Source organism: Gobio gobio (genome assembly GCF_949357685.1).
Source record: "Gobio gobio genome assembly, chromosome: 25".
Taxonomy (NCBI): domain Eukaryota; kingdom Metazoa; phylum Chordata; class Actinopteri; order Cypriniformes; family Gobionidae; genus Gobio; species Gobio gobio.
In genome coordinates, this window is record NC_137121.1 from 16,705,899 (window position 1) to 16,729,909 (window position 24,011).

At 44.4% G+C, this 24,011-nt stretch overlaps 1 protein-coding gene across 2 annotated transcripts in view; it reads left to right on the plus strand.

The window, feature by feature from the left end:
* Window positions 1–24,011, plus strand: part of spon1b (spondin 1b) — a 79,583-nt gene that overhangs the window by 38,144 nt on the left and 17,428 nt on the right. For both annotated transcript variants that reach the window (XM_079809347.1, XM_079809346.1), the window contains exon 7: window positions 21,130–21,194. In XM_079809347.1, coding sequence (XP_079665473.1) covers window positions 21,130–21,194 — 65 coding nt within the window. The remainder of the gene's footprint in view (window positions 1–21,129; window positions 21,195–24,011) is intronic.

Sequence of the window (24,011 nt, forward strand, 5' to 3'; positions counted from 1 at the left end):
ATTCAATTGACCTTGAAATTGAAGATTGTTTTCTGTTTTCACGATTTTAATACAAATAGAATCCGAAATTAATTGTCCATTCTATAAAACAGGCGCCATTTGTGTCCCTCGTGTACACTTTCAAAGATAGATTTAATTAAACATTATTCACATTTTGATGCAAAAAAACATAATTTTTTTCAGTTGGAAAAGTAAGCAGGGATTTTATTTTTGATCTCTTATATATTAGTGCAAAATTATTGCAATTGTGTACCAGAGCTGTGTATCAACCCTCTTCCTTTTTTTCACCTTTTTTAACGCAATAATGCTTTAATAAATTACGTTGGTAAAGGCATATAATGACCCTTATACTGTGATGATCTCATTCATCCAGAAACCCTTTTGACAGGCAATGCTTCCAAAGCAAATAGAGAGAAAATTAGTTTTACCTCTAAGTGTTTTTTTTTTTCATAATGTATTCTAGTCAATATATTATACCGGCATATGAAATTCAAGGCTGATCGACTTAATCAATCAACAATTCATGGCTGATTGTCCGCTCCACAAAAAGACTTAGTGATTAGCAATGTTACAAACTTTGATATTATGCTTAAACTACTTGTTGAATTAATGTTTTAGCCAACTTTATGACATTTTTTTTGGGATACGTTTACATGACAACGATGTACTTAAAAATGGAAAAGTTCTTCGATAACACTTTACAATAAGGTTTAATTAGTTAACTACTTTAGTTACAATGATTTATAAATGAACAATACAGTATTTATTCATCTAAATTAATGTTAGTTTCAAAATGTACTAATACATTATTCAAATCAAAAGCTGTTTGTTAACATTTATTAGTGCACTGTGAACTAACATGAACAAACGATGAACGACTATTTTATCAACTCTTTCCCCACCATTGACAGAATTTTCCGGCATAAGGTAGGGGGCACTCTTCTGAAAGAGTACTGAATCTCCTGATCAAAATGCATGCAAAGAAGAAGCAGAAACAAGTGATATCCTATGTAATCATGCATATGTAAAATATCATGAACATCAATGTTAAACCGCATTTAAATCAAAACTGCCTAATGTTACTGAATAAAATGTCAACTTAGGAGGAACTCGATTTGCTCCATATATGTTTTGATCATAGTTTTGAATCCGATCCAGATGTAGTCTTTGACAAAAACGTGAATTTCTCAGCTTTTTGCTCAAAAAGTGTCCTTTTGGGAAACTTACCCACATTCAAGTGTTGATAAAAAAAGAATGCATGAAGCTAGAATACAAGTTTTTTAGTTTGTTTAGAAGCAGAGGGTCTGTTCTTTTGATATATTGCATGTTCACATATTCATACAACAAAATATGTGAATTCTGGGGGTCATGGAATTTTTGTGAAAGTGATCAAAAACGCTGGCGGTGGCTGGCAACTTAAAAAAAAAAAAAAAATGCTGGCCGGGAAAGAGTTAACTAACATCAACAAAGATTAATAAATACTGTAACAACTATTTTGTTCATTTTTAATGTTAATGTTAATTAATACATTAAGTTAGGTTAACTAATGAAACCTTATTGTAAAGTGTTACAGCACCTTTAATTCAGAATTTTTTTTCCCCGTTTCCCAGCAGGGGTGAGAGAGAATTTGAGTGTGGACAGCCATATCTCTGCACACTTATGGCCGAAACCATTGATTAATGAAGCTTAGCAAAGCACTTTCTTGCACAAATTATCTGGTAGAGTGGTAGTTTTCAGCGAATGCTCGCAAGAGGATTTTACAGCTCTGCAGTTGCTCTTTTAAAGCTCAGAAGACTTTGAAAGAGCAATGGGGTTCTCAGTTTTGTGACATTTAACTTTGTCTCAGATGTTTCTCAAAAATGCTTACAAATAACAATGATTTATAAGACAATAAGAATGTACAGCTATAAAATGATTGTGGATAGCATAGCTCAGACTTTGTCTTGGAAGAGTCTGGTTAAAATTAGTTGTTTAGTTGAAAGTATAAATCTCTCTTATTGTTATTGCTTATACAGTCTTAAAAATGGCCAAAAGCTTTTTAGCCTGAAACCATATGAACCTTTTTAAGCTCCATTTAAGACTATTTTATTCTCTAAATCTGTGGAAAACATACATACTTGGACTTTAAATAACACAAACCAATACAATACCCATGGAACCTATTCTATAAAGCCCAAGTTGCTGAATCTATTTTTGAGAGACCGTTTGAAAAGTATACATTAAAAGTTAAAGAAAAGTCAAAGAAGGTTCTGTGTGGGATAGCTCAGATATTATAAATGCCAGTGAGTTGTGACATTTTCCCGATGCCTGCCGGCTGTTGGCCTCACCTCTCCTTCATCACTGACAGAATGAACGACTGAGAATTTTATATGGAGACTTTCCACTGGAACGCCTCGGCCCCGATTGAAAGGTTGTTATAGGCAAAATGACAAAAAAAAGGAGAGAATTTGAAAGTACATTTGTTATATAAACGATGTCTTGTTTTCTTATTTTAGAAGTACTGTAGGATTAACAAAAATCCATTAGGCAGCCCTATACAGTGTGGGAAAGAGAGGGCGAGAGGCTGAATGTTGTCTCATTTTCTCCTGTCTTGCGTTTCCCGGGATTACATTAAAGCCTGGATGGGGATCCAGTAAGAGTTGGTTATTATTAGCTCGGTTCCCTCTTGCGTTTTAGCAGTATTACCATAAACACAGTCAACCCTTCTCCCACTGTAAACGCAGCAACAAAGGGCCCCCAACCCTGGATGAAATTATGAGCTCTTTTGATGTAGCATTCTTGAGCCTGATAAAAAGGGACGTTCAAGCTTTGTTTTTGTTCGTTTGATCTGAATAGTTGGTGAGTTGCTTGGCATCCCTTTCATGTCAGAATTATTAATTGTGCCTTCACCTGTATGAAAATTATCTTTCGCTATTGTTATGATTTTATTAAGAACTTCACAGTCTGTGGGCTCACACGAGACCATGGGTTAATTGTCACACTGCGAAGTTATATAATACACTGAACCAGACTATATAAATGTTGAGCAAGCAATCTCATTGGTTGCAGGATCAGCAGAGGCCAATCAGCTTGTGTCATGCGGTAATGATGTGATTGCTTGCAGATTGCATGTAAAGGACCTACCAGCCTGCGCCCCATATAGTTTCGTGACTGAACTAGGGGTGGGTAAAAAAAAAAAAAAACTTCTCGATTTGAATCTATTTTAATTTTGATTCAACTCTTGATATTTGTTTCTAAACACTTTATTGTGTTTGTCACACCACAGAAAAATGTGTTATTAACCACCCAGCCAAATTTGAATGTAAAAAAAAAAAAAAACGGCAAGTAGCCCCATTCTGCAGTGGATTATCAGTAAATCCCAGTTGTCACCGATGAAACTATGTTTATAAAACTATCGGGTGTAAAATGATCACTGCAGAGGCAGGTGTTGGTGGTGATCCTCAGCTCTCCATCAAGGTGACTTTTCGCAGAATTAATGTGATATCATCGGTTTTTGAACATTTAAATAAGGTCACCAAGCTGTTTTGTAAGTTATCGCAACCAGGTAATATGCATTTACCCGAAGAAGGCATAACTAGCTAACAAACTGTAGACTGTAGTAACTAACGGTACTTAACTCGTGGTTGAGCAGGCGAACTGATGCAAATGTGCTCTTGTTATTATAGTGTTAGGGGCGGGGCCATGCTCAGTGGCTCCAGTGGCCACCGTTTTAGCCCCACCTGAACACAGAAATGGTAAAAAAAATCTGTTTAACGGTATAATTCCACAATTCACTACTACACAGTTCACAGTCTTTGTAATGTGTTTCAGCAATACATTTCTAATATTTATAAAGTGTATGGAAACAAATCTCAGAATTGCTTTACAGGGACTTTAAATACCAAGAATCAGTCTATGCTGTTTTCAGTTGATGAATGAACAAAACTTTATAGTGTGCCTCCCATCCAATAAATTGGCGAAAAGCTTTGTTACTTTTGATATGAAACAAAGTCTTGGATTTAGAATTCCGTCCATTTTATTATGAAATTCAAACAATAAATGGTGTTTAATGTGGTGTGACTGATCACTGTAGCCGCCTCAGTTCAAGCAAAGCGGCAGCAGTGCGGAGGGCACGTGAACTGATCATCTCTGTTGCTTTAATACATGTTACAACACAAAATAAACATGAATGAACCTGTCACGTTACGCTGAGGGAAACTGAGGTGAGGACTCATGTGCAGGATGGGAATGAATTTAATATAAAAATGAACATAAACACAAACAAAAACCCACAAGGGGGAAAACATAATATAATACAAAACATAACATAATAGAACCAAACAACAAACCAAAAAGTCAGGGAGCGGATCACAGGGAAGGGAAGTCAGGGAGCGGATCACAGGGAAGGAACACGTAGACAAGACAAACGTAACCACAAAGACTATGAGCACATGGGAACTATATAAAGGGGAAGAAATCAGGAGGGAACAGGTGGAAGAAATCAAACACTAATCAGATAACAAGGGGGAGGGATCAGACAAAGACACGAGCACAGCCCAAAACAACAACACACCACATGTGCTTCACAAGACAGGACAGACATGTGACATTACCCCCTCCTTAAGGAGCGGCTACCAAACGCTCCACCAGAACAGGGCGGGACCGGGAGGACAAACCAGGGCGGGACGGGAGGGACAGACCAGGGCGGGACGGGAGGGACAGACCAGGGCGGGACGGGAGGGACGGGAGAGACAGACCAGGGCGGGACGGGAGGGACGGGAGAGACAGACCAGGGCGGGACGGGAGGGACGGGAGGGACAGACCAGGGCGGGACGGGAGGGACAGACCAGGGCGGGACGGGAGGGACAGACGGGAGGGACAGACCAGGGCGGGACGGGAGGGACAGACCAGGGCGGGACGGGAGGGACAGACCAGGGCGGGACGGGAGGGACAGACCAGGGCGGGACGGGAGGGACAGACCAGGGCGGGACGGGAGGGACAGACCAGGGCGGGACGGGAGGGACAGACCAGGGCGGGACGGGAGGGACAGACCAGGGCGGGACGGGAGGGACAGACCAGGGCGGGACGCGAGGGACAGACCAGGGCGGGGCGGGAGGCACAGACCAGGGCGGGGCGGGAGGCACAGACCAGGGCGGGGCGGGAGGCACAGACCAGGGCGGGGCGGGAGGCACAGACCAGGGCGGGGCGGGAGGCACAGACCAGGGCGGGGCGGGAGGCACAGACCAGGGCGGGGCGGGAGGCACAGACCAGGGCGGGGCGGGAGGCACAGACCAGGGCGGGGCGGGAGGCACAGACCAGGGCGGGGCGGGAGGCACAGACCAGGGCGGGGCGGGAGGCACAGACCAGGGCGGGGCGGGAGGCACAGACCAGGGCGGGGCGGGAGGCACAGACCAGGGCGGGGCGGGAGGCACAGACCAGGGCGGGGCGGGAGGCACAGACCAGGGCGGGGCGGGAGGCACAGACCAGGGCGGGGCGGGAGGCACAGACCAGGGCGGGGCGGGAGGCACAGACCAGGGCGGGGCGGGAGGCACAGACCAGGGCGGGGCGGGAGGCACAGACCAGGGCGGGGCGGGAGGCACAGACCAGGGCGGGGCGGGAGGCACAGACCAGGGCGGGGCGGGAGGCACAGACCAGGGCGGGGCGGGAGGCACAGACCAGGGCGGGGCGGGAGGCACAGACCAGGGCGGGGCGGGAGGCACAGACCAGAGAGGGAAGGGGGAAACAAAAAGTTCAGGCGGCCGGGGCGGCCCGCGGAGTTCAGGCAGCCGGGACGGCCCGCAGAGTTCAGGCGGCCGGGACGGCCCGCAGAGTTCAGGCGGCCGGGGTGGCCCGCAGAGTTCGGGCGACCGGGGCGGCCCGCGGAGTTCGGGAGGCCAGGACGGCTCGCGGAGTTCGGGAGGCCAGGACGGCCCGCAGAGTTCGGGAGGCCAGGGCGGCCCGCAGAGTTCGGGCGACCGGGGCGGCCCGCGGAGTTCGGGAGGCCGGGGCGGCCCGCAGAGTTCGGGAGGCCAGGGCGGCCCGCGGAGTTCGGGAGGCCAGGGCGGCCCGCAGAGTTCGGGCGACCGGGGCGGCCCGCGGAGTTCGGGAGGCCGGGGCGGCCCGCAGAGTTCGGGAGGCCGGGACGGCCCGCAGAGTTCGGGAGGCCAGGACGGCTCGCGGAGTTCGGGAGGCCAGGACGGCCCGCAGAGTTCGGGAGGCCAGGGCGGCCCGCAGACTTCGGGCGACCGGGGCGGCCCGCGGAGTTCGGGAGGCCGGGGCGGCCCGCAGAGTTCGGGAGGCCAGGGCGGCCCGCAGAGTTCGGGAGGCCAGGACGGCCCGCAGAGTTCGGGAGGCCAGGACGGCTCGCGGAGTTCGGGAGGCCAGGACGGCCCGCAGAGTTCGGGAGGCCAGGGCGGCCCGCAGACTTCGGGCGACCGGGGCGGCCCGCGGAGTTCGGGAGGCCGGGGCGGCCCGCAGAGTTCGGGAGGCCAGGGCGGCCCGCAGAGTTCGGGAGGCCGGGACGGCCCGCAGAGTTCGGGAGGCCAGGACGGCTCGCGGAGTTCGGGAGGCCAGGACGGCCCGCAGAGTTCGGGAGGCCAGGGCGGCCCGCAGACTTCGGGCGACCGGGGCGGCCCGCGGAGTTCGGGAGGCCGGGGCGGCCCGCAGAGTTCGGGAGGCCAGGGCGGCCCGCAGAGTTCGGGAGGCCAGGGCGGCCCGCAGAGTTCGGGCGACCGGGGCGGCCCGCGGAGTTCGGGAGGCCGGGGCGGCCCGCAGAGTTCGGGAGGCCGGGACGGCCCGCAGAGTTCGGGAGGCCAGGACGGCCCGCGGAGTTCGGGAGGCCAGGACGGCCCGCGGAGTTCGGGAGGCCAGGGCGGCCCGCGGAGTTCGGGAGGCCAGGACGGCCCGCGGAGTTCGGGAGGCCAGGACGGCCCGCGGAGTTCGGGAGGCCAGGACGGCCCGCGGAGTTCGGGAGGCCAGGGCGGCCCGCGGAGTTCGGGAGGCCAGGGCGGCCCGCGGAGTTCGGGAGGCCAGGACGGCCCGCGGAGTTCGGGAGGCCAGGGCGGCCCGCGGAGTTCGGGAGGCCAGGGTGGCCCGCAGAGTTCGGGAGGCCAGGGCGGCCCGCAGAGTTCGGGAGGCCCGGACACGGCAGGAACCGCCGGGATGGTCTCTGGCCTTGGGTCCACCGGAACTGGGTCCGCCGGAGCAGGGACCGCCGGTACTGGATCCGCCGGAGCAGGGACCGCCGGAACTGGATCCGCCGGAGCAGGGACCGCCGGAGCTGGATCCGCCGGAGCAGGGACCACCGGAGCAGGGACCACCGGAGCAGGGACCACCGGAGCAGGGTACACCGGAGCAGGGTACACCGGAGCAGGGTACACCGGAGCAGGGTCCACCGGAGCAGGGACCACCGGAGCAGGGACCACCGGAGCAGGGTCCACCGGAGCAGGATCCACCGGAGCAGGTACCACCGGAACTGGGACCAAGCCAGGGGAAACCCTGTGCTCCTCCCAGGCACGCAGGACTGCCGCCATAAAGAACCCCATCACAGCCCTCCAGGCTGTGTCAGGACTTGGGACCACCGGAGCAGGGTCCACCGGAGCAGGGTCCACCGGAGCAGGGTCCACCGGAGCAGGGACCACCGGAGCAGGGACCACCGGAGCAGGGACCACCGGAGCAGGGTCCACCGGAGCAGGGACCACCGGAGCAGGGTCCACCGGAGCAGGGACCACCGGAGCAGGGTCCACCGGAACTGGGACCACGCCAGGGGAAACCCTGTGCTCCTCCCAGGCACGCAGGACTGCCGCCATAAAGAACCCCATCACAGCCCTCCAGGCTGTGTCAGGACTCGGGACCACCGGAGCAGGGTCCACCGGAGCAGGGTCCACCGGAGCAGGGTCCACCGGAGCAGGGACCACCGGGACAGGGACCACCGGGACACGATCCACCGGGACACGATCCACCGGGACAGGGACCACCGGGACAGGGACCACCGGCACAGGGACCACCGGCACAGGGACCACCGGAACTGAGACCCCCGGAGCCGTCACGGAGGGAGCCTTCCTTCTCCTCCTCCGCTTAGAGACCACCGGCACCGAGTCCACCGGAACAGGGACCACCGGCACCGAGTCCACCGGAACAGGGACCACCGGAACAGGGATCACCGGAACACGGACCACCGGAACAGGGACCACCGGAACAGGGACCACCGGGACACGCTCCACCGGAACAGGGACCACCGGGACACGCTCCACCGGGACAGGGATCACCGGAACACGGACCACCGGCACAGGGACCACCGGCACAGGGACCACCGGAACTGAGACCCCCGGAGTCGTCACGGAGGGAGTCTTCCTTCTCCTCCTCCGCTTAGAGACCACCAGCACCAAATCCACCGGAACAGGGAGCCTATTGGCCTCCTCAGTGAGACGAGCCCACCACGCAAAGCACTCCAAAATGTTCATACGTGGTGGGACCGTTTCCTGCTGAGTCCTCTGCATGGTGGTTACGTTCTGTCACGTTACGCTGAGGGAAACTGAGGTGAGGACTCATGTGCAGGATGGGAATGAATTTAATATAAAAATGAACATAAACACAAACAAAAACCCACAAGGGGGAAAACATAATATAATACAAAACATAACATAATAGAACCAAACAACAAACCAAAAAGTCAGGGAGCGGATCACAGGGAAGGGAAGTCAGGGAGCGGATCACAGGGAAGGAACACGTAGACAAGACAAACGTAACCACAAAGACTATGAGCACATGGGAACTATATAAAGGGGAAGAAATCAGGAGGGAACAGGTGGAAGAAATCAAACACTAATCAGATAACAAGGGGGAGGGATCAGACAAAGACACGAGCACAGCCCAAAACAACAACACACCACATGTGCTTCACAAGACAGGACAGACATGTGACAGAACCAAGGTATGTTGAAAGATACAACTTACCAAAAGCCATATCATGTCTCATAGCTTAATCAGTGTTTCAACCATGGAAATACATCAATAAAACAGCTTGTTAACAATATGTCATGTAATGTTACATTTACAACAGAAAGGGCCATTCAGTGTCTATCTCATCATTAGTCATTTAGAAAAATGTACTCTAGAGAGGAGCATTTTGATAAATATATGCACTATATTGCATATTCATTGTATTTTACTTAACCTGTTTGAATAAATCCCTCATGATTTTATGACAGCCACCATTTAAATTTCAAAAAACAAGTAATTATGCCATTTTTATGCCAACACAATTATGCCATTAAAAAAGTTATCCTTTGAAAAAGTTCCCTGTATAGTTTACAGTATTAATTGAGAGATTTTTTTGTCCTTGAGAGATCTTTTGCCGTGTACTCCTGATACATACCCCAAATAATCGATAATCTTCAGTGAAGTTTGGACTTGTGCTGCATACAGTGCCCAGTTCATCATGACTCAGTATCACATCTTTATTTTTTGTGTTTCTTACAGTGCAAGTCGTTGGTATCGATTTAGCCTTATCTCGATTTTGAAAGTCGCACAAGTCATTAACCAGCAAAGTTACAGAGAATAGCATTCTCATTAAACTTTTTTCTTCTTTTAAACAATCCCAGATCTGTTGCTGATAAAGTGAGTCTTTGTTTAATGGACTTGAAAGAACGGTGGACTTTTTGCCCTAGTGTGAAATCATGCACTTTTCAGCAGATCCATACAGAAGATTGTGAATTTGTGAACAATAGACTATAGGGATTTACAGAGACTATTATTGAGTAGGGCCAATTAAAAATAATGTGTGCCAAAAAGACAGCCACAAATGATTCATACATTTCAACAATGTCAAACTATAGGAAAATAAGGGTTATATAAACATATATATACAGTGATGAAAATAAGTATTTGAACACCCTGCTATTTTGCAAGTTCTCCCACTTAGAAATCATGGAGGGGTCTGAAATTGTCATCGTAGGTGCATGTCCACTGTGAGAGACATAATCTAAAAAAAAAAAAACAGAAATCACAATGTATGATTTTTTATCTATTTATTTGTATGATACAGCTGCAAATAAGTATTTGAACACCTGTCTATAAGCTAGAATTCTGACCCTCAAAGACCTGTTAGTCTGCCTTTAAAATGTCCACCTCCACTCCATTTATTATCCTAAATTAGATGCACCTGTTTGAGGTCGTTAGCTGCATAAAGACACCTGTCCACCCCATACAATCAGTAAGAATCCAACTCGTGCATGGCACGGAAGGTTCCCCTGCTTAAACCAGCACATGTCCAGGCCCATCTTAAGTTTGCCAATGATCATTTGGAGGATCCAGAGGAGTCATGGGAGAAAGTCATGTGGTCAGATGAGACCAAAATATAACTTTTTGGTCATAATTCCACTAAATGTGTTTGGAGGAAGAAGAATGATGAGTACCATCCCAAGAACACCATCCCTACTGTGAAGCATGGGGGTGTAGCATCATGCTTTGGGGGTGTTTTTCTGCACATGGGACAGGGCGACTACACTGTATTAAGGAGAGGATGACCGGGGCCATGTATTGCGAGATTTTGGGGAACAACCTCCTTCCCTTAGTTAGAGCATTGAAGATGGGTCGAGGCTGGGTCTTCCAACATGACAATGACCCGAAGCACACAGCCAGGATAACCAAGGAGTGGCTCTGTAAGAAGCATATCAAGGTTCTGGCGTGGCCTAGCCAGTCTCCATACCTAAACCCAATAGAGAATCTTTGGAGGGAGCTCAAACAGAAACCTGACTGATCTAGAGAAGATCTGTGTGGAGGAGTGGGCCAAAATCCCTCCTGCAGTGTGTGCAAACCTGGTGAAAAACTACAGGAAACGTTTGACCTCTGTAATTGCAAACAAAGGCTACTGTACCAAATATTAACATTGATTTTCTCAGGTGTTCAAATACTTATTTGCAGCTGTATCATACAAATAAATAGTAAAAAAATCATACATTGTGATTTTTGGATTTTTGTTTTTAGATTATGTCTCTCACAGTGGGCATGCACCTACGATGACAATTTCAGACCCCTCCATGATTTCTAAGTGGGAGAACTTGCAAAATAGCAGGGTGTTCAAATACTTATTTTCCTCACTGTAAGTGTATATATAAACCTGCAACCCAAGGACAGCTTCCAATTAAATAAAGCCTTTGTCTTTAGTTTTTACGAGAATAAAATTTATGGGGCTGACCAAATAGTTTTGAGGTCCTCTATATGCCATGTGTTGCTAATGCTATTAATTAAAAACTTTTGCCACTGGAGTAAAAAAACAAAGTAATTCCCAAAATACATAGCATCTACATCTGATTGTTAAAATGATCACGTTAGCTTTTGAGCATGATTGGACATTTATTTTCTATTAATTTACATCACACACCGATAACATTATGACCACTGACAGGTGAAGTGAATAACACTGATTATCTCTTCATCACGGCACCTGTTAGTGGATGGGTGTTGTGTTAGAAGCAGGAAAAATGGGCAAGCGTAAGGATTTGAGTGAGTTTGACAAGGGCCAAATTGTTATGGCTAGACGACTGGGTCAGAGCATCTCCACAACTGCAGCTATTGTGGGGTGTTTCCGGTCCGCAGTGGTCAGTATCTATCAAAAGTGGTCCAAGGGAGGAATAGTGGTGAACCGGCAACAGGGTTATGGGCGGCCAAGGCTCATTGATTCACGTGGGGAGCGAAGGCTGGCCTGTATGGTCCGATCAAACAGACGAGCTACTGTAGATCAAATTGCTCAAGAAGTTAATCCTGGTTCTGATAGAAAGGTGTCAGAATACTCGCAGTTTGTTGCGTATGGGGCTGCATAGCCGCAGACCAGTCAGGTTGCCCATGCTGACCCCTGTCCACCGCCGAAAGTGCCAACAGTGGGCGCCTGAGCATCAGAACTGGACCACGGAGCAATGGAAGAAGGTGGCCTGGGGCCTCATTTTTAAAACTTTGCGTAGGATTTGCGTCAGATGTGGCGTACGGATGAAACATAGGACGCGCGTATGCACAGAAATATTCAGATTTATAAAACCGTGCGCACGCACATCCTACGCAGTTTTCCCTTAATAAATCACAATCAATTCTAAATGTAGCGCAGCTTTTGCGGCTTCATGTCACGCCCATAGTTGCCCATAAATAGTCCCAATGTGAAGTAGAAGTTATCGTTGGCGAGGTGGAAAAGAGGAGAACAATTTTGTTTGGAGGGCACAGTGTGGGCATTACTAATGCCAAAAAGGCACTTGAGTGGCAAAAGGTTGCAGACGCCGTAAATGCTGTAGCCTCACAACCTCGGACCATGGCCGAAATTTAAAAAAAAATGGTCGGACATCAAAGTCGAGGCAAAAAAGCGTCTAGCGCTCCATCGCCAGAGTGTGTCTGCCACGGGTGGGGGAAAGGGGACACCGGAGCTGACCCCTCTTGATGAGAGACTGCCGGCAATTATTGGGGAATCCCTATTAATCCCTATCCCTATTATCTACGTGGATTTGGGAAATAGTTCAGTGCAAATGTAATTTCTTGCAGTTTTCTGAATGGTTGAGACATACGTCATATGTTATTTTATCAAAAATAAAACAAACTAAAGGCATATGCATGAAAACCAAATGATTCCGTAGCTGATGAATAAATTTTTACTATGAAAACAACTTTACCCAGCGGACAATTAATAAATCTCTATCTATCTATCTATCTATCTATCTATCTATCTATCTATCTATCTATCTATCTATCTATCTATCTATCTATCTATCTATCTATCTATCTATCTATCTATCTATCTATCTATCTATCTATCTATCTATCTATCTATCTATCTATCTATCTATCTATCTATCTATCTATCTATCTATCTATCTATCTATCTATCTATCTAATTGCATCTATATCTGCTCCGCCAGACGGACACATTGACGAGAATATCAGTTTTGTAGGCTACATTATTTCGTTCTGTTTACCATATTATTTATGAGAATGAATTGCATAACATGGCAATATTATATTTCAGAATATTATATGCAGAACATATTTCACTTTTCTTTTTGCAAATATGTGTTAATTTGCATTTCTGTTGTAATTTTCGTTTGTTTTACACTGCAGATCGATCAAACGGGTGTTTGTGTAGGCTGTTAATTGTAAGACTTGCTTTGTGAAGTCTTCATGTTATTTATGAGAGGCAGTATTGCCATTTCTTTTACACAACGTTCTACAGTTTCACACACTTTCAAGTGTTTTTTCCATCTGCCGATGGTGTCGCCATTTCTCATTTCACCCGTTTTTGTGCGTACGCCTGGGTCAGAGCTTGCGTGAAGGACCGCACATTTTTCTGTCAAGTTTGCTTTTTATAAATACCAATTATTGCGTAGAGAGCGGTGTACGCATTCTTTTGTGCGTACGCAACGTTTATAAATGAGGCCCCTGGTCTGATGAATCAAGTTTTCTTTTACATCACGTGGATGGCCGGGTGCGTGTGCGTTGCTTACCTGGGGAACACATGGCACCAGGATGCACTATGGGAAGAAGGCGGGCTGGCAGAGACAGTGTGATGCTTTGGGAAATTTTCTGCTGGGAAACCTTGGGTCCTGCCATCTATGTGGATGTTACTTTGATACGTACCACCTACCTAAGCATTGTTGCAGACCATGTGCACCCTTTCTTATACACCCTGGTGGCTGTGGCCTCTTTCAGCAGGATAATGTGCCCTGCCACAAAGCAAAAATGGTTCAGGAATGGTTTGAGGAGCACAACATAGAGTTTGAGGTGTTGACTTGGCCTCCAGATTTCCCAGATCTCAATCCAATCGAGCATCTGTGGGATGTGCTGAACAAACAAGTCCGATCCATGGAGGCCCCACCTTGCAACGTACAGGACTTGAAGGATCTTCTGCTGAAGGATCTGTTATAATGTTATGCCTGATCGGTGTATATGTTTTAAAGAACCTCTTTGCTAAGAACTCTTTAAAGCTGAAATCATTTAGATGTGAAAATAAATAGTGCAGATGCCTTGCAAGTGTGAGACTGTTAGCTCTGACTGACACCTCTCTGAGCACAACTCAATTACTGCCACCCTGCCGCACTCGTTTCAGCAGCAGCTGACGGACACGTCCTGCGGGAATTGCGGTCACTGGCAGCACAGGGCACAATGGCCTGATCAAGGTCAAGATTACAGATGATTCAGAAATAAAAGGCAACACAAAAGTGCCGGTAATGTACTAGGACTGTTGAAGGATTATTCTGAATGGAGGTTATTGGGTGATAAGTAGCAATGACTCTGAAAGAAGCAGTGTAGATTGAAAAAAGTGATTCAGAAGAGAACTTCAGTATACGCTTGCCTAGCTCTGGGCAACTGGTAATTGCTGTTTGCCAAATGAGTGGCACTTCCAGGAAACTCAATATTTTTCATTGTCACTGTCCATCTACTCTCATTTCTGTGTGTGTGTGTGTGTGTAGCATGGTCCGGTTAGCTGGTAGATCAATGACATGACTCTCATTTTTGTTTTCAAAAATAAATTAAAAAATGCAATGTGTGAATAATATGTCATGAATACACATCTTCTATGATGAACATGATTTTAATTTTTGAATTAAAATGAATTCTTATATATTTTGGGGGCATAAAGTCATAATTCTAGGGTGAGACAACTGAAAAAAAGCTATTTGTACATAAAATAACTTTTATGATATAATAACATAAAAAACACATCTATGATGAACATGATTTTAATATCTGAATTAAAATTAATTTTGATAATTTAAGGGTGATACAACTGTTATGATATTATAATGATGAAAAATATTATTAGATAATAAATATTTTTGAAAAGAAACCCTTAAGTAATTATATTATTACTAATATAATTATTTCAAATCCAAACCAAAATAAATAAATAAAATAAACATAAAATATTATAAATATTTTAAAAAGAAGGCAAGGTTAGTTTAGATTGTACAATGTCATGTTACAACCTCTTTATAAATTTAATGACATCAACTGTATGAAAAAAATCTACCTTGAAAGATAATTATATATATATTGAAAATACTTATTTTTTTACTGAATGGTCACACCATGACATTTTTTAGTCATTAAATATAAACTTTTGTTTGAAAATTATTTTTTTTCTCTACGTACGAAACCAACATGAATGCAAAGAGTACGTTTCTAAGAACTTGGCAAATCATTTTAAACTATTTTCCATTTTCTTTATCTTATATATCATTGACTCAGATGCCATAACTACACCATTATGGGGCAAAAGGCATCTTTCTCCATTTACGGCCATTCAGAAGCAGCCGTTGCCTTGTCAGTCGGTTGTGTCGTGTGCTTATATGAGACTCTTTTGAAGCCTGGAGAAATGGAATGGTGTATATGACCTTCCCTGAGGCATTTCTCCAACATCCCTCTGAGACCCTTTGGCTTCTCAGCAGTCACACTCCTCTACCTCTCATCCTTTGTTCCTCTCCTCTTCTGTCTCGCTCCATCCCCCCCGGCAATTTGGTTGGGGTCAGTTTGGGGCAACAGTCTGTGAAGTGTAAAACCCGTTTTCAGAAACAGCAGCCTGGGACCCAGAGTGACACAGTTCTCATTTGCTGCACAGCAAGGATGGCCCACAAGCAAATTCACTGTGTGCAAATGAAAGTCAACAGTTGTCCTTCTTATCCGACGTCCTGAGAAATTTCAGGCAGGACACTACAGGTGAACAGGGTGAAAAATTTTAACGAATAGATATCACCATACTTTCCCCAGTTCATTAATCATAATACATTAAATCAATTGTTTTGCATTACAAGTGTTTTGTTTAAACATGCAAATGGAACATTATGTAATTAAATCTGAACATCGGATAAAGCTATGTTCAAAATTCTTGTTTGGTTTTGTTGACATATTAGAGTTAAAGGTTTTTTATATTTGGGATATCTCTTTTTATCACTGCATGCATAAATCTAAAAAAAACTGTCAAAATATTCACCATATTTTTAGGAATAAAATGTTATATAAATCATGCGAATGCCCTTGTGTAAAAACCTTCAGAGATAGGAATAAAACTGAAAAGTATGGTCAACAGTTTTAGTTTGCTACTGAAGTTGAGATTTCTGACAACGGCTTTTAAATATATATGTTTTGTAATTAAAATCTTCAGTCGTAAATAGATAAAGTGTAATAAAATAAACACTTAGATGTGGGTTTTGGATGTTTTCTTTCCATTGGTCTGAAAGTTATTGAATCCCAAAATCGCACGAATGACCAGTGCCCGAAAAACACTGGTTTTGCCTGTAATGTCTTGCCTTAATGTAATAATTCACCTAAAAATTATAATTCTCACATTGTTTACATTGTCATTGTTTACACACCCTCATGTTGTTATAAACATGTATGAATTTTTCTTCTGTGGAACTTTTGAAATGTCTCCAGTGTTGTTTTGGACCCCATCGACTTTCATTGTAAGGACAATTTAGAGAGTAAATGGCGACCGAATTTTGGGTGAACTGTCCCTTTAAACACTGTAAATTAATACTGTCATTAGCATTCATACAGCAATACACAGGATATCTGCATCCGCAAAACAAACACCTGGCCAATGCATGTGACCTGTATGTGAATGCTAGCGACCGGTCTGAAGAATTGAGAATAAGTTTGTGACCAAAGCAAAACTAAAAGTGCACTTGCCTCAAGGTGAAAGTTGGACTGGAGACAGACGTGAGCCTTTAGGGAGCTCTAGACTCTCTCAAAGGCTGAAAAATCGCCAGTCAGCCTTGAGCAAAATGTCTTTCTGTTTTCTTGAAGCTTCTCTGGTACATCCCTCCTTAAAACCCGCAAGGAGGACAAAAAGCTTCAGAAGAACTTAGTGTCTGGCCCAGATGTATTATTATTATTTTGCACCACAATCGATGTTCATGTTCAGAGCACTGGACCGGTTTGTTTTTTGGTTCAGCGGTTTGGCGATTTCCTTTGAGATTTCTCTCCCAGGTTGTCAACCTAAGTACACTTGATAAATCCTCAGAATAAGCAGAAGTGAAGTCCATTTGGCCCATTTCATTTCATGTATTTCTTTTTGGTTCGAATACGAAAGAAAATTCCAAAGTGGTGGACCGTAAATCAACATCCTCAAGCATGTGCAGCACCATCTGCCTCTTTGAAATATATTCATCAATCTGGCCAATTAGCAGATTAATTGCTTAATTACTTCAAGGCAGCTGTGTATTTCTCACGAAAATGCCAACAATGCCAAAAGTCTTGGAGGCCGCTACACACTCTTACTTCTCCCAGAGATCTTTGTTTGGTAGCAGCTGTTATGGAATTTCTGTTGCAAAGTGGGTCTATTGTTGAGCCAGTTAGTGCGTCGATAAATATAGAAGTTGAATGCACAACAATATGTCTTTGTTGACCCGTGTGGCCTGTGTGTGCTATTTCTGAAGATAAATGCAGTAACAGCAAATGTACTTTTAGTGCACTTGACCTAAACTGATGGCTGTTTTTAAACTCCCAAACTAAATCTGCATGGAACGATCCAATAAGCATTGAGTAAGCAAGTGAATATTGATTTTTATGCTGCTTTGTATCGGTTGTCTTTGCGTTAATGTAATTCACGCAGGCCATTAGGAATTTACCAACTCACTTTGTACATCTGTTTGATGTTGGGGCGGCAAACTGTGAGTGTGGATATTTTCCTCACTCAGCTCTGCATCAAAAGAGCGTTTGCCACCAGCATGTTAATTTTTCAGTAGTCTCACTTTCATTGATCTGACGGAAGAGTTTTTGTGAGCACATTTGTAATGACGGGTCGCTTGCTGCCTATAGATTGAGGTTAAGTCAGGGGTCTCAAAGACACTTCACAGGCCATATTCAGTGCCTTTCAAACCTGAATCTATATGCTGAACGGTTTTTGTTGCAAAGTGGCCTGTCATTACAAAATGTCCTCACAAAAGCTCTTACTTAGGGGTTGAACGACTTGAGATAATTTACGTCGACATTTATATGATGAAAGTCAAGTTGACGTTGACTAGTCACTGATGACGTCATTAATAAACAAATAAGCCTGAACCTTGAGCTTGAACACAGGTTACGGCATTTTAGCGCTTCCCATAAGGCTATTGCTCCTACCTAACAGCTTAGGGTGGTTATATTTCTCACAGATTCCTGCTCGTTTTAAATCAGATATAATCAGAAAAAGTAGCACAGTAAAGACCCTTTCACACCGGACGCGTAACGGAAAAGTGAAGCGAAAAAGCAAATATTTTGCATGCAAATAGTTCGCGTCAAAATCATTCACATCAGCCGCGACAAGAATTTACGATGTCTGTGACGTTTCAGAGCTCCAACATTCCAAAACATTCATGGCGACAGCTGAGAAAACATGGACACTTCATCATTCAGTGAAGACGAGCTTTTCATTTTTTTTTAAAGAAGGTTTTGGGTGCACCCAGTCTTAAAGGTCCGAAGGCATGGATTTTTATTTTATTTATAATGTTTCCTGAGGTGTACTTCTATTGTTAGTATGGTTTTTACATCAAAAAATGTCATAATTTAGAAATAAAAAGCATTTTTTCTATACTGATATTAGCCCTCTGGCTTGAATGATCTGTCTGCTGTGAGACTTCAGTGAAAGATCACTGTTGTGATTGGCTGACATCTTTGCATTTAAAATGAGTATTGGATTATGTGGCCATCACATGAAAAGCTGCAGTGATGAGCATTGAGTACACATGCAGTCTGTTGATCGCGTGAATGCAGTGATCTCGTCATTGCAACACGTTTTCTCTCACAAAATGCTTTCACCACAACTAACAGCCAACACGACAAGTGCAAGTGTGCAGATACACTCGCGACGTGTGATTGACAGATCTGAACGTTATAAAGAGAGTGTTCTTTGATCGCTAATCTTGCGCCTAATCAAACTTGAAATAACAGATTTGTTTCATTCTACTTACAGAAACGATGTGAAGTTGATCGTTTAGTCACTGGCTTGATTCACTGATGCATTACGCTTAGGGCATCAAGGCAGCCAGCGGCGGGACTGACAGTATTAAACGATTTAGAAAGAAAGTCTGCGTGAACTTGAATGATAAGCTACATATCAGAAATTACTGATCACAGATCGGTTATTAATGAACACTGGTACTCACTGTTTGTGGCGGTGCTCTCGAATCCATATGGTAAAAGTCTGTTTGTAAAGCCTGTGCTGACATCGCGACTGATAAATGGAATCCATTTTCTCCAAATTCTCTGGGCGGGCAAAGCAGAGGAAGGGGTGGTAACGTTTCCCCGTATGATGGCATATAGGGAAGATTCCAGATCGGCTCGTCTGAGCTCTCATTTTCTCAAAGGCAGAGCAGAAAACCCAGAGCTTGGTTTACACCTATCAAAATCTCTAGCCACTTGGGGACCATATACAGGCTAGGGGAACTCATATTAATGTTAAGAAAACATAAAATGAAAATGTCATGCAATGGGACCTTTAAAAGAACTGAAGGGGAGTATGCTAATCTTGTACAGGAGCTAAAACTCAGCTATGTTTCCAGTTGAGTCACAATGTAAACATTTAAGTTTCACAGTCGTACTGACGGAAACACGTTCACTTTCCATAGCCGTGGATACAAGGTTTAGAAAAAAAATCAACGAGTTTTAACTCAAAAGGTTGTTCTCGTTGTCTGTAGCCTACAGTGGGCAAACACAGCTGCACCTGTACAGCTGTAACTACAACTACAGCTGTAATCACTTGAGAAATGCGATGCCTGGCAAAGACTAATGTTGATTGAATAGCAGCTAGTGACATCAACTGGACATTTCGTCACCTTTTGTTTCCTTGTATGTGATTGGTTGAAGCCATTTCTGTCGCTGCTAGAGTAAAAAAAAAATCGACATCGAAACGAAAAAAATTAAAGTTTGTTGCCGCAGCACATTCGCGTTCAATGTGGAAGCACTCGTTACACAAACAGCTGATCAAAAAATAAAACCATCGCGCAAATTATTTGCGTGTCAAAATCGTGTCCAGTGTGAAAGGACCATAAAAGATTATATTTATAAGAATGCATTAGTGTGAGAGCGATTGCGTGTGAATTAATTCTATATGGCAGCGTCTCTCTACTAATAGTGAAGTTGTGGGTTTTAGTTACTAAGAAATATATGCTTGAACTTGAAAGTTTTTTTATTGATAAATAAGAACCATGCAGACAATACATTTCTGCTTTACTGAAAGTTTGTGTGTGTGCGCTCTACACGTGGTGTGCGAGCTATGTGTGTATATGTGCGTTACAATGCAGCAGCACATTAGTTTATAAAGGCGATTAACTTGCGTGTAAGTTGTCAAGTCGTTCGTTGTAGTTCTTGGAAAGTGGTTTCTGTTAAATAAAATATCTCCCTTTGGAGTGGACTTTGAGCTTTGTAACCTTGCAGATATTTTTTTTGTGCTCAAACAGCAACATTACACACTAACTAAAGTTGAAAACGTGAAAAAGCGTAATAGTGCCCCTTTAAACTAAACACTCTCTCAGTGTGCAGTGAATTATCAGACAGAGGTCTAGATAATGAACCGATATGGCACAAGCTCCATTATGCTTGAGTATTGCACCTGAAACTGTCAGCGGTAACTGGTACTTTCAGGATCATGTCTGAATGTTGGAACAGATCGTCAGACACTTCTTTCAGCCTCTAGCATCCCCTGATGAATACATACAGGGCTTGCCTTTCTTACTCTTTCTGTGCCTGTCGATCTCTGTCTGTTGCTTTTGTCTCAATCACGCTCTCTTACTTTCTTTGTGTCTTTGACTGTTCTTTCTAATGAGGTTTTATTGTCGCTGTTTCTTTTGGTTCTCAATAAAGTATTGTTAAAGCATGGTGTCTTTTTCCCTTGAGTCAAGGTATCACATAACAACAACAACAAATGGATCAATAGCAGAAATCTTAAACACACAACCAGAAGAGGAGTACTGTCATGAATATAATATTTTCAGAGCTTTAGGGGGAAATAAAGCATGGAAAAGAAACATTTCTTTTCGTAGTGGTGGAAAGATAGACAAATTGAAGAAAGTAGAACACAAAATCCTTGCTGTTTTGTCTCAGCACACTTGTCGTTCTATATATAGGCTGCAATAAAAATTCAAATTCTCTTTTTCTGTCTGTTTCTCTCCGTCTCTCTCTCTCTCTCTCTCTCAGGGTGATGATGTTTTGACAGTTATCAAAACCAAAGCCCAGTGGCCCGCCTGGCAGCCTCTTAATGTGTAAGTTTGCATGTCTTTGGTACTTTTACATTTATACCGAGGCACCAAAAAGTATTTTGACACTTTAGCCACACTTAAAAAATGTAGGAATGTCATTGCATTAGCTCATATGATAAAATATAAAACCAAGTGTGACTTAGTGTACGGTAGGGTACATTTCCAAATCTTTCCGTTGTCTTCTCTCTCCTGGGTGAGTATTTTTTAGTGGAAAACAACAAGGTTGTCTGGTTCATGAAAAAAAAAACCTCTTTTCAGCACCTGCTGGGTATGTAGATGTTTCTTTCCCGCACACTAACGAGGCGGTTAATATTTTATGTGCGGTTTTGTTTAGCGAAGGCTTCCGTTTTTTGATGAGAGTAGCATTTCCCCCGCGGTGCTTTTGCGATTGAGGTTAATGGCCTCCCTCCAGCTCCAATACATCAGGACATTCTCTTGACCTATTTTAACATCAGACTGTCAATTACCACAACCAATTTACCCCATGAAGAGGGGATGGAATGGCAGATGCTAATTATTTCTAACCATAAGTCAAATGTACAAGGCACTTTCCACCAATAGGGCACACTGTGGTGTCTCATAACTTTTTTTAAAGCATAAGAGGCACACTTTTTTTTAGACCTATTAGATATGTTTGATAAACTATTAAAAAGCAAAATAGCTTTTTTTTAAACGGGCATTTTAGTTTTTCTTACCTCAGCTGTCTTTTTGTATACATATCTTAATTGAACTGTTCAACTTAATATATACACCGATCAGGCATAACATTATTACAGGTGAAGTGAATAACACTGATTATCTCTTCATCACGACACCTGTTAGTGGGTGGGATATATTAGGCAGCAAGTGAAAAAAATTTCCTCAAAGTTGATGCCAAGTCAAGTCAAGTCAAGTCAACTTTATTTATATAGCGCTTTTAACAATGCAGATTGTTTCAAAGCAGCTTTACAGTGTTAAACAGGAAAATAATGCAGCATAATTTTATTCAGCTGTCTAGCCATTCTGGAGAAAAAATGTCATAAGTTCATTTCAATTATCATACAGTGACAGTGTGGGCTTTAGATCAGTAATTAGAGCAGTAATTTAGTTTATATGGTTTATTTAGTTTAATAATTAGATTTATTTAAAAATTTAGTTGAAAAATTTAGTGTCCCCAACTGAGCACGCCAAGCCAGAGGCATCAGTGGCAACAGTGTGTGTTAGATGTGTTAGAAGCAGGAAAAATGGGCAAGCGTAAGGATTTCAGTGAGTTTGACAAGGGCCAAATTGTGATGGCTAGACGACTGGGTCAGAGCATCTCCAAAACTGCAGCTCTTGTGGGGTGTTCCCGGACTACAGTGGTCATTATCTATCAAAAGTGGTCCAAGGAAGGAACAGTGGTGAACCGGCAACAGGGTCATGGGCGGCCAAGGCTCATTGATGCACGGGGGGAGCGAAGGCTGGAGCCGTGTTGTCCAATCAAACAGACAAGCTACTGTAGCTCAAATTGCTCAAGAAGTTAATGCTGGTTCTGATAGAAAAGTGTCAGAATACACAGTGCATCGCAGTTTGTTGCGTATGGGGCTGCATTGCCGTAGACCAGTTAGGGTGCCCAAGTTGACCCCTGTCTACCACTGAAATTGCCAACAATGGGCACGTGAGCATCAGATCTGAACCACGGAGCAATGGAAGAAGGTGTCCTGCTCTGATGAATCACGTTTTCTTTTACATCATGTGGATGGCTGGGTCTGTGTGCGTCGCTTACCTGGGGAACACATGGCACCAGGATGCACTATGGGAAGAAGGCAAGCTGGCGGAGGCAGTGTGATGCTTTGGGAAATGTTCTGCAGGGAAACCTTGGGTCCTGCCATCCATGTGGATGTTACTTTGACACGTACCACCTACCTAAGCATTGTTGCAGACCATGTACACCCTTCATGGAAATGGTATTCCCTGGTGGCTGTGGCCTTTATCAGCAGGATAATGTGCCCTGCTACAAAGCAAAAATGGTTCAGGAATGGTTTGAGGAGCACAACGAGTTTGAGGTGTTGTCTTGGTCTCCAAATTTCCCAGATCTCAATCCAGTCGAGCATCTGTGGGATGTGTTGAACAAACAAGTCCGATCCATGGAGGCCCCACCTCACACCTTACAGGACTTAAAGGATCTGCTGCTAATATCTTGGTGCCAGATACCACAGCACACCTTCAGGGGTCTAGTGGAGTCCATGCCTCGATGGGTCAGGGCTGTTTTGGCAGCAAAAGGGGGACCAACACAATATTAGGTCATAATGTTATGCCTAATCTGTGTATGTATATCACTGAATTATAATTTATGCATCATTGAATAATTATTTTCCTGTTAGGTTCCTATAAAGCTGTATTGTATAAAGCACTATAAAAAAAGTGACTTGATTTGATTTAAAAAGTGACTTGATTTGATTGAGTTTATATCATACATTTCTCGTACTACTTGAACATATGCTCCATAACTTCACACATCCAGAGCCTCTTCAATATCTCCATCTTGAACAAAGTCCAAAAACACATCCTAGATATCATAAAATTCAGATACTTTCTTCCTTCCTACAAAGTCTTTCAGCCATAGTCCAACGGAAAGGCAGCTAATGTTCTTCCAACATAGTACGGAGCCCCTAAAGGAACATGGTGAAGGAAAACAATATGACAAATAATTTTTCCATGCTTCTGCATTCTCTAGCAAAAGTTTTGCGTCTCCCCGAGAAACGTTGCCTTCCCTTGCAAAACCTTTGCGTTCCCCCGAGAAACTTTGCATTCGCTTTCAAAGAGCTCAAAAAGTTTTGCGAGCGAACGCAGTTTCTCAGG